The sequence below is a fragment of the Elephantulus edwardii genome, unplaced genomic scaffold (genome assembly GCF_000299155.1).
Source record: "Elephantulus edwardii isolate Elephantulus edwardi_28Jun2011 unplaced genomic scaffold, EleEdw1.0 scaffold00079, whole genome shotgun sequence".
In the NCBI taxonomy this organism is placed as follows: domain Eukaryota; kingdom Metazoa; phylum Chordata; class Mammalia; order Macroscelidea; family Macroscelididae; genus Elephantulus; species Elephantulus edwardii.
The window spans coordinates 2,525,428-2,537,356 of NW_006399829.1; the positions used below are offsets into that span (position 1 = coordinate 2,525,428).

At 40.9% G+C, this 11,929-nt stretch overlaps 1 protein-coding gene across 1 annotated transcript in view; it reads right to left on the reverse strand.

The window, feature by feature from the left end:
- The window catches only part of LIFR (leukemia inhibitory factor receptor alpha), a 69,844-nt gene that overhangs the window by 19,351 nt on the left and 38,564 nt on the right, over positions 1 to 11,929 (reverse strand). The window contains exons 9-11 of the mRNA XM_006889543.1: positions 7,443 to 7,588; positions 5,690 to 5,852; positions 2,589 to 2,659 (exon numbers count right to left, since the gene is read on the reverse strand). Of these exons, the coding sequence (XP_006889605.1) occupies positions 2,589 to 2,659; positions 5,690 to 5,852; positions 7,443 to 7,588 (380 nt within the window). The remainder of the gene's footprint in view (positions 1 to 2,588; positions 2,660 to 5,689; positions 5,853 to 7,442; positions 7,589 to 11,929) is intronic.

Here is an 11,929-nt window from a genome sequence, read left to right on the forward strand (position 1 = left end):
GATGAGTGTGTCAGAGACAATGAGATTGGCACAGGACAGAGCAGAGTTTAGAGGTGTTGTACATATGGTCGCTATGAGTCGCAAGCGACTCGATGGCACATAACAACTAACAACCTTAAAATACTTTTCAATAAAACTCTCAGTGCCATACTTTAATAATTAAGATAAAGTCAGCTAAGAGTTCACAAAAGGAGGCTTATTACAGAAAAGGAAATGAGCACTCAAGCTTCTCTACTTCTGTATGTAATGTTAACTTCTTAACAATGCTTTCCAAAAAGACTGCCCAATTTCCACAGGAAGGTACCCCAAATGGCCCAGTCCCTGAGCACATTTCAGTGTTAAGATCTGTGGGCTTCACCTGATCACTGACTTTGTGCCCTTTAACTGTCCTCCTCCCTTGGTTTCTGCTGTTACTACTTTCCTCCGGTCTTCCTGCCACTCTGCCTTTGCTGAACTGTTTTCCTTTCTGGGCCCTCTGTGTGCTATCCATGGCACTCTTTCACCTCGCTTCCTCCCTGACAGACATCCAGGTTATATGCTATTCAAAGTGATGAACTGAGCTGTGATCTCTCTCCTGTCAGGATATTACCTGCCAGACTCTACTCACATCTCCCAGAGGCACCAGTTAAAAGACTAACACATCCAACCTCCACCACATCCACCTATTCATGCTCATCCTTGCCAATTATATCACCTCATCACTGAGGTCAGAATGAGGATCACCTCAATAGTTTAAACTGCTGGTTAAACATTCATCAAGGCTGAGTAGGAATCCTATGGAATTCACCTATACCAAGACTTCCTTTACCTTGAAGTGGTGTATGTAACTTCTGCCTTATTATCATGATAGGCAGATGAGAGCCAACAGTTCATTTTTTTTTTATCAAGAGAAACAAAAGATGTGATGATCACCTATAAATGATCTCAAAGCAATTTATGCTGACCCTACATGCAACACTTAAAGTTATGTTAACAGGATTGCTGGCTCAAATGGTATTTTTTTATTTCCAGCCTTTGGAAAGTGCCAGAATACCTTCCATTGTGGTTGGACTATTTTCCACTCCCATCAGTGGTGAATGAGAGTTCCAATCTCCCCACAACTCCTGCCAGCATTGTGTTGTTTACTGCCCTGCTGAACTTTGCTATTGTTGCTGGGGTGAGATGGTATGTCATATCTCAGTCACAAAAGGACAAATACTGAATAAGGTGGCGGTTATAAAATAAGATTGACATGGGAGGTTGGAAGTAAACAGGAAGAGTGGGTAGACAATGAACAAGGCACTGGAAGAGATGAGGGGAAGGATTGTCTGAAGAGAGTATGATTAAGCAGTATATGCATGACAATAACCTGTAACAAGAGGTGCATTGAAAGTGGACTGAGGGAGGGAAAAGGAGGAAAATGCGCAACAATGAATGAATAAAAACCTAACCTTTCTGTAAACTTTCATTAAAATCACAATTTTTTTAAAAAAGAGCTAACTCTAGGAGCAGGCAAAATAAACCCCCAAAACAGCACCAAGCTGTATTAAATAGGTTTTATAAAAATAAAGTTTTAATTCCAATAACAAAATCTGTCACTTAACTGAAATTATAACCACTCTTTTTTTTTTAAATTATGACCACGCTTATACAACCTGATACAATGCAGCCAAACACAAGAATGAAGTCCTGATGCATGCCACAGGAAGGATCGATTAATGGCCACAACTGCAAGCTAAGTAAAATAAGAGAGTTGCACAAGGACAAATATTGCATGCTCTCACAGGGGTGAGCAAATACACAGAAAGCAAGGCCGTTCAGAGGTCAGCAGGAGAGTGGAGATGGGAGAAAGCAATTTTGCTGAAGAGGTACCAAGTTTCAACAGTGGCGAAACGATTTAGAAAAAGACAGTGCGAATCCTGAACAACATGAAGAATGAAATCGCTGAATTGCACGTGGAGAAACTGCTGAGATGGTGTGTGTTCTGTGAGGCAAATTTCACCACAATAAAATTTGAGGGAGAAAATGGTTTTAAAACCTGATTTAGGAAACAACTGTTTGCATGCTTTGGTGTTCATAAATCAGAGTAAAAAATACAGTAAAGGGGGGGTGGGGAGGGTGGGAATCTCCAGGAGAGAAAAACTATAAACCACACAACTCATTTTTTAAAAAAAATGTATCAACACACACAACTTTAAGACTGAAATAACAGCATACCATTTAAAGAAAACAAACTACACATGTGTTATATAAAAAATTGGTTTCCCATTCAAAGGACAAAGAGTGGCAGAGACACTTGGAAGTCTACCTCCCAGACCGACTCCGTGATTAAAGATGTGGAGATGGAATTCATGACACTGTGGGACATTCTGTGGGACTCTCGTAAAATCAACACTGGAATGTTCGCTCAGCAGTGACCAAGGCTCTTCACTGAAAACAGCTGGGGTGACTCAGCGGAGAGAGGCAGGAGGGGGATCTGGAAGCCAGGTTAGCCTCTCAGCAGAACTGAACGAGCCGGTGGAGGAAATCCAGGCTCCCTGACAACCAACAAAGGTAGCAGCTCAGCAGAAGAGGGGCTTTGGTCTTCGAGGGAAAACCGAGATACTGACCTTCCAATAGATTATCAAATTTTTTCCGTCAGAACTCCACTCTCTCCAAGTATCTGGTCCCTTTGAAGGAACTACGAAGGAGATTGAAGTTAGCATTTGAGCACAATTACCACAAAGCTTTTGAGGATATAAGTAACTCAGATGGTGGTGCCTGAAATGATTTTCCGAGCGAACTGAGAATTTTCAAGAAAAGCATGAATCCGTTCAGTGGCTTCCATTTGAAAAAATAAGGCAAAGGGAAAGGCTGAACTCTCAACCTCTGGAAAAATACAAACAAGACCCTTAAAGGCTGGCCTCACCCTCGGGGACCTCTTGGTCTCATGCTGTCACGTAAGTCAGTTGTCTGCCCTCCTAACACACTGGCTTCCTGTTGTCCTTCGCACATGGCAAGGACTGCTGGCCCAGACCCTGCACCTGTGTGTCTATCCTGAACCCTCTCCCCGGGCACTAACCACATCACTGGCTCATCTTCTCAACACCTGCACACAGGCAGTGTCTGGTCACAGACGAGATTCATTCCCACGTGTGCCTGTAAGTTCCAACTATGGGTCTTACTCAGGTTCACGTCAGCTCAACAGAAGGTGAGAAGCCTTTTTGATGATTTAAAAGATACATGTAGAGCAGGTGACAGTGACCCCGATGAAGAATGTGCTAAGAGGAAGGACTGGTTCCTCATCTCTAAGTGAGGACAAACTTAACTTACATAACATTAAAGGGACACTTGTAACTTGGGGACTACCGGTAACTCTGCTCAAATGGCACCTCATCAGTCAGGCCTCTCCTGACGATTCTATTTAAAACCACAGTTCTCGTCACTTTCCTCACCACCAGCCATCACTCTTTCTAGGTGTTCTTTTTCTGTGGTATGCAGCACACCTGGCAATACTAGAGCATGAGAGTGAGACTGAGGGAGAAATAGAGTGAGTACGTGCTTTAAACGGATTCCTCACTCACCATCTCTACTGTGAACTCCACGGGCCGAGCTGTTTCATTCACTGCTCTATCCCAAGTGACTGAACAGTTCTTAACACATAATGCATGCTCAATAAACGTCTGTTAGCTGAGTCAATGTCTTCATCTTAATGAGCTATAAACAAGGTGTTTCCTCTTGGCAAAAGCAGCTCATTAGCTGAAGGCCAAAGCCCCTGTGGGGCAGCCAGTTTCCAAATTGGCCCTTGATCCCCTCACCTCCTGCGACTCACCCTGGGAAGTCCCCTCCTGCACTCATAAGAGGTGCTGTTGTTAGGGACCACCGACTCACAGCAATTCCATCTACAACAGATCGAAACCCTGCCCAATCCTACACCACCGTCTCATCTCTGTACCCAAAAAGCAAGGTAAGCATGTGCTTATTTGTGTTTTATTTACTAATCTGTAGTGAGAGATGGGGGGGGGGGGTGAATCCTTTTTTTTTTTCAGTGCATGAAAATCAAAGATTCTGCTTCCAGGTCTGGCTGACACCTGTCTCTCTCCTAACACTTCTCCCCCTGTGTCTTCTTACAGCATCAAAGCCTCTTCGCAAATTCACAACCCTGAACTGGAATAGAAGGAGCCTGTGGTGGTGCAGTGCTATGCCGCCAAGCGAAAGGCTGGCAACTTCAATCTTCCAGCCACTCCAAGGAAGAAACAGCCTCCATAAGAGGTGAAACCGTGTGAAATTGTTGATGACAGATGAGTAAGTCGGCACAAATAAAGCTGTTCTTACTCTGTCCACTGGATAAGCTGCCACCTCTGGTGTCAGGCTGGTCTGTGGGACAGACAGGATGGGACCGTGAGCCACTTCTGAGGTGGGGCTCTGAAAGGGACGGTGGCACCCGCGCACCTGCCCTGTCTTTGCTCGCTCACTCTGGAGGAGCAAGCTGCCATGCCACGGGGGCTCTCACATCCTGGGGTGGAAGGTGAGGCACACTGTGAGGGGCTGAGGCCCCACGAGAGGCTGTCCTCTGTCCCACTGAAGTTTGCAGCCCCCACATACTGAGGGGCTGGAGCCAGAGATAGTCCATTACCCTGGTCCTGAATTTCTAGCCCACAGATACTGTGAGATTATAGAAATGTTTGCTGTTTGTTTGAGTTTAGAGATAGATGTTTTTATGTAGCAACAATGATTACTGTTCTTGCTAGGTAATGTTTAGGTTTAACTTTTGAGAATCCACAGAACTCTCACACATATTCTCACACAACCTTTATATTTTTGCAGGGGTAGTAAAATCTGAATTAACATTTATCATTTTTCTGCTTTATGGTTCATCAATTTATTTGGGGAATTCTCACATCCTCTACCTTCCACTCAAACTCAACTCATTCTCAAACTAAACTCACTGCCACTGCGTTAGACTGGCTCATAGGGACCCTCCACCAGGTTTTCTGAGGCTGTAAACTGCGTGGGAGGAGATTACACGTGCTTTTCCCTCAGAGGAGCCGGTGGACTTGAACTGTCAGAGCCGTCAATCACCTTTGGGGTTGGCAGTGAATCTTCTCATGCACTAAGCCACCAGAGCTCCCGCTACCTTATTAGTGCAAATAAAATATTTTCAATTTTTTTGTTGGTGATTCATGAAAATTATGCCTATACCTAAATTTGCTTTGCCTCAATGCTGACGTATGGCTATTCAAGGACAGAACCTCACTGTGCTTCTGCAAGTCAGCACACCTAGAAAATAAGTAACCTGGCTTCATAAACCACAGTTGGCCTCGGTCCTACAAAAAGTAATGTTCAAAATCTTTTAGCCCTGATTGTGTCTTGGGTTTAAGTCTCACAGAAAACCTCTATTAAGTTTTATTTCTTATTTAGTAATAATTATCTTGAATTAAAAAATTTCTAAAACATACTGAAATTCTAATGAAAGAAGAAACAAATGGAAGAAAAATCACCCTATAATCTTAACACTGTTTCAAGTTTCATTTCCTGTGTATCATTTTAATACAGCTGCAACCATCTGATGGCATTTTTCCATATTTCCCCCCAATTTTTAAAACCTTAATTTAAAATGGCTGTGTACTATTTCATTAACCCAGTTTATCTAGTCATTCCCCACTCCTTCTCCCCGAGCTGTGAAACATCAGGGTGCTCAGTAATCACTTGTCTTGCTTGGCCAACTTACCGGCTTCTATGGTCAGATGTCGTTCCCCAGTGGTCCAGCTGCTCCATTTCCAAAAAGATTCACCAGCACAACGAATCCGAAAAGTATAATTAGTATATGGATTTAGCTTGCCCACCTCAACAAGATAGCTTGAATTTTCGGCTCCTCTGACTGTGACATTCAACTATTAGAACACAAAATCAGTTAAGAATGTGTCTGTAAACTACATACAAACATACATGTATACAAAATTTTGACATAATTTTTTTAAAAGGAAGGGTTCTTGATTATGTAACACATATCCACTGGAAAGTCTCAATGAATTTGACTTTGTATACAAAACTGAAAACAGTTCATAACACTGTATTATTTTTATTTTCACATAGATGCAAAGTTGGAAAATGATGTCATATAACAGAAATGAAGAAAAATTTGTTCTTATTGCCATCGAGTCGGAACTGACTCCTAACAGACCCTCTACTGGATTTACGAGGCTGTAAATCAAAGGACAGGTGACTGTCCGTTTTTCTTCCTTGGTGCTGCTGGTGGATTTGAACCACTAAAGGCACAGTTTCGGGTTTAGCAGCACAATCCTCTCCAGACAAGGTCAAGAAAGCAAGAAAAATAAGGATATTATTTTATTTTTTTTTTAAATCCAAGTATCTAAGTAATAATGGCCACTTAAACGAAACACAGATAATCATAAAAAAATTTGTTTTAGAAGACGTGCGTCATCAGTCACTGGCTGGCAGTGATGTAACAGAACTACCATAACTGAGTAGTCAGAAATGACCTTGAGACCTAACCTCATGTGATACTTGGATGCAGCCTTAGCACCATCTTTTCTGTTTTAATGTGCCACTTAAGACTCTCTAGTGTGGTGCTCAACATGAAGCAGATATGCAACAAACATTTAAGTCCAATGAAATAAAACAAATATAAGGAGAGGGTTTTCCTGTTTAAAAGAAGGTTCTATGCTCTTAAGTATTATTACAAAGCAGCTTTTTGGAGGACACTTGCAGTTTTAACTAACTTCACAAAAATCACATTTCTAAAGGAATATTCAATTGCAGTTATCGTTTACTGTGGATTGAAAAAAAATTAGAAGACATTTTAGTGGCAGAGTGGTTAACATCATCAATTGCAAACCAAAAGATCAGCAGTTCAAATCCACTAGCTGCTCTTTGGTAGAAAGCTGTAGCAGTCTGTTTCTAGAATAATTATAGACTTGGAACCATACAGCATAGTTCTACTTTGTCCTATAAGGGTGATAGTAAGTTGGAATCAAAGCAATGAAAGTAAGGTTTTTTAATAATTGTAAGATGATGCAATACAAAGTTAATCTAAACCATGAAAATATATTAAAAAGCCATGCTTTGGCTTATAATTACTAATTGTCATTATCTCGTTGATGCACTTTGCAATCTTAAAGATCACCTCTTCTTGCTGATGCCAGCTGGTTCAGTAACTACTGCTAAAGGTTCCCACAAAAGCTACTCAGTCATTCGGAAATGAATCCAAACTAGGTGCCAAGTACTATGCTAAATCTGGGAACATTTGGATTACTAAATATATGTTCTATATAATAGTCTTGTTAACTGCTTACAAAAGCTAAATATAGTGCTATTATCACAGTGTTATACACTATCTCCTCTTAGTAAATTATTACAATAAATACTCCAAGTTTCTACACACATTACTTGATTCTTTTTGGAAACTCTTATGTTTCATTCAAAATAACATTAAAGTAACTTTACAGAAGAATCATACTCACCAATTCTTGTACGGAATTACTTCTATTAATTTCAATTTGACATAAAAGATTGCTCTTAGCAAAGTTGCCTGATAAGTGCCAAGAAAGAGTAACAGCTGTTGAATTAATGTCCTTCACTTTGAATGAAGTAGGTGTATGGGGATGAACTGCAAACAAAATTTTTAAAAATTACAAGCTATTTTCTAATATGATGAAACAGAATTTTTAAAAATCCTAAATTAAAAAAAAAACCTATTATTCATCTTTATCAGTAATATTCTACCTGGGATTTGTAGTATAAAAGAGCCCTGGTGGTGTGAATGAAGTGTTGCACATCAGACTGCTATCTGAAAAGTCAGCGGTTCAAGCCCATCAGCCACTCAGAGGGAGAAAGATGGAAGTCTCCTTCCATAAAGAGGTACAGGCTTGTAAACTCAGTAACAGTCACTAAGAATTGGAAATGCATTGGATGGCAGTGGGTATTTGTGCACCAGGACGCTGGTAACAAAGTTATTGATTGCTAACTGTAAGGTTGAAAGTTCAAACCCATTCTGCAGCAGCTTTGCTAGAAAAAGACTTGGCAATCTACTTTCATGGAGGCTGACCTTAAGAATACTGTGGGACAGCTGGACATTTTAAGATAAGGTTGTCATGAGTCAACATCAACTCCACGGCACCTACTATTTGTAGGAACTACAAACCTAATTTTTACTGCTAAAATCATGCCAACACTAGCATTAAGATTATTGACAAGGTGCCTTTGGATGTGGCGAGAAAGGAACTCTTATACATTGTTGGTAGGGTTGTAAAATGGTGCAACCATTCTGGAAGGCAGTTTGGCACTTCCTCAAAATGCTGAACAAAGAAATTCCATACGACCCAGCTATTCCACTACTTGGAATATACCCTGAGAAAATGAGAACTGAGGCACAAACTGAGATTTGTATAGCAATGTTCATAGCAGTATTATTCACCATCACAAGAACATGGAAACAACCCAAATGTCCAACCACAAACGAATGGATTGAGAAACTATGGTACATTCACACAATGGAATACTATGCAGCACGCAGGAGCAATAACTTATTAATAAATTATTATCTAACTTGGGAGAGAATGGAGAGCATTATGCTGAGTGAACTAACTCACTCCCACAAAGATAAATATAGTATAAGACCGCTATTGTAGAATGAGTATAAGGATCCAGGAGGGGTGGGAGAGGCTGGAAGCAGAGGGAAGTGGATGTAAAGGGGGAAGAGGGGATTAATCATTGGCTTGTACAATTTGATGGGTTGGGGGGGGTGAGGGAAATTGAAAGAATTTGTTCAAATTTATATTAGAATTTTGTAAATAAACTAGTGGGGCAAAAGACCTTCTAATTCATTTGGAGAATGATAGGCAAAAAGAAAATACAAACAAGATCTGTTTGGTGAGTCTTGTTGTTGTTGCTAAGTATCGTTGAGTTGAACATGACTCATAGTGACCCTATGAACAAACTACCTGAACCCTGTGCTGTAACTATTATCATTTCTCTCAGTTCATAGAGTTTTCAGTGGCATGTTGTTTAGGAAACAGATGCCACTCCTGCTTCCAAGCCTGTCTGAATCTGTGTGCCACACCAAACATTGTCCACCGTGGGTGACCATTATGGCATTTGGCACAGTGTTCGGCATCACAGCAAACCCAAGTTACCTCAGTGCAGCAAATTAACAGTCCAGTTCCATACCACTTAGAAGAATGTTAGTCCTGAACACAATTAACACCAGTCAACTTTTAAATACCAAGGTGCTCACTAGGTCCTGTCGACTCTAAACAAGTGGCTTCCCACCCACAGCTCACTGTTTGCTACATCCAGCAACTCCAATCAGCTCACACACAACTGTGAACAAAATAAATGAAAAGAACCAAACAGTCCACACCCGACCCTCAGCCAATACAAAACATCCCATCTTCCAGAATCCACCCACTTCATACATCAGCCTCCAAACTGGAGTCTTGGGGCCCACCTGACTTTTAAATACCAAAGCCCTCCACTAGGTCTTGTTGACTCTGAACAAGCAGCTTCCCGCTCACAGCTCATATGAGTTATTACACTTGATCTTAGCCAAAAGGCCGAGAAGCGATAGCTCATATGAGTTATTAACTGCTACAAGAATATGAACGTGAGTGTGGGAAGATAGTCTTGTAATGAAGACGAGACTTACCACACACTTTGAAGGAAAAATCAGACTAAAACCAGCAACGTGCACACCGAAAAGCATCTTAGGCAAGAGCTGACAAGAACAAGGATACAGAGAAGCATGCTGTGTGTTATGATGGTGATGGTGTTTGTGCCAACATGAACGGCACCAGAGAATCACACAGGACAATAAGGTCATGAACGCAAAAGGCTGACAAATACTGATAAACAATAACTACCACACAGACAACAGAGGTGTTCTGACCCATTGAAAAAGCTCAGGAAAACAAAAAAAATATGGGAAGAGAATTTTTTAAAAATGACTGATAATTTAGAACTGAGGTCACAGGATCATCTCCTGACCACGTCTTCTAAGGTGCTACTGAGCTGATTTGGATCCAGTGACAGCCTGTGACAGAGCAGATGACCTCCAAAGGTTTTTGAGGCCAGAATCTTTAAGGAAGTAGACTGCCAGGAGCCACTGGGTAGGTTTCAGCCACCAGCTTCTCTGCTAGAGGCTAGACTCTTGAGCATTTGTGCCACGAGGCTGCATGGTAATGTATTTCATTTATGCTTAGCTCCCCTTTCCCTCGACCCACTAGGAGTCTCCCCAGTAGGTCTCCATGCCCAGGCGCTCTGTGCACAGCTGAGCATGGAGTCGAGAGTGCATGAATGAAAGCAAGAGAAAGGCCACATTTTATTCACATCTGGAGCTGCATGACAATAAGCTTGGCCACAAATTCAGAAATCAACAGAATAAAAAGAAACTAACGTCATGAAGCAATTTGGATATATATCTAAAGGATGTTAGTCTAAGCCAAAAAATATGTCCATCTCAAAACGTTGCATAGTGCCTCCATTTACATTAACATTCTCAAAATGACAAAGAACTGTAGTGTCCAGGAGACTAGTACAAATGTGTGTCCAGGAAGGAGGGAGGTGGTGAGGAGAGGATACCAAAAACAAAGAGGAGGAACTTCTATGTTTTGATGACAGAGTTCTGTGTCATGATGAGTGTTTGTGGGTATGTGAACCCATACATGGACTCAAACCACATAATTGCATTTATACTTAGGATATCAAATTAAGTGAAATTATACACACACATATTTGCACATAAAGATATGAGTGAATGCATATGAAAATGAAGTAAAGTCAACATTACGGTTAATACAGGGGCCTCATGGTGCAGTGTATTACATGCTATGCAGCTAACCAAAGGGCCAGGGGTTCGAATCCTCCAAGAATTACAAAGCAGAAAGATGTGCAGCCTCCTCTCTCTTGTGAGGAGATGTACAGCCTCAGAAACCTGACGGAGCATTGCTATGAGACGGATTTGGCTGGACAGCAGCAGATTAGTACAGTTAACATTACTGAAACACTGTCAATTTCCTGTTCTTGGTATTACAATTCAGTTATCTAACGTAGCACCGATGGGGAAGGCTGGGTGAAGGGGTGAAGGGATTTGAATGTATCTTTTTTTTGTGATGACCTGTGAGTATAACATGGTTCCAAAACAAAAATGATTTTAAAAATTGGTAAGAAATATTTCTTCCTTGAACCTATTAGGGAATTCTGGCGACCAAAAGGGTAAGGAGTTTTTCTCTGCCACCTCAAAGGCAGGTGGTTTGAATCCATCAGCTGTCCCAAGGGAGAAAAAGTGGGCCATTTCCTCTTCATATATGTGATACATAATCCTTAAAAACTTGCTGATGGGTCAGCTATGTGTCAGTTTTGGTTCCCAGGCAACAAGCTTCTTGTATTGTTATGTTTTTATTAGACTATTTAAGTTTCCACAAAAAAATGACAAATTGATTTTTATTTTAAAAAGAGTGGTGACTATTAAAATTACATATTTTAAGCCTTTTTAGATAAAACGCACAATTAATATTAAAAAAGTATAAAGGAATTTAACAAAGAAACAAAACCTATCAAAAGGGGAAAAAACAACTTCTTCAATAAATGGTGCTGGCAAAACTGGACTGCTACCTGCAGAAAGACGAAGCAGGAGCCACATCTTCATACACAAAAATCGACTAAAGGTAGATCTGAGACCTAGAGATAAAGCCCAAAACCATAAAGATCATAACAAACAAAAAGAATGGGACCAAACTTAGAAGGTCTGCCTATGGTATAAAAAGGCTGGCTAATACAGACAATACAGATACTAAAGAGCTGAACAGAAGATTCCAAAAGGCTGCTCAGAATGACAAAGCAAAATACTACAATGAAATGTGCGCGGAACTAGAGTCAGAAAATCAAAAGGGCCGAACTCGCTCAGCATTTCTTAAGCTCAAGGAACTGAAGAACAGATTCAAACCTAGAGTTG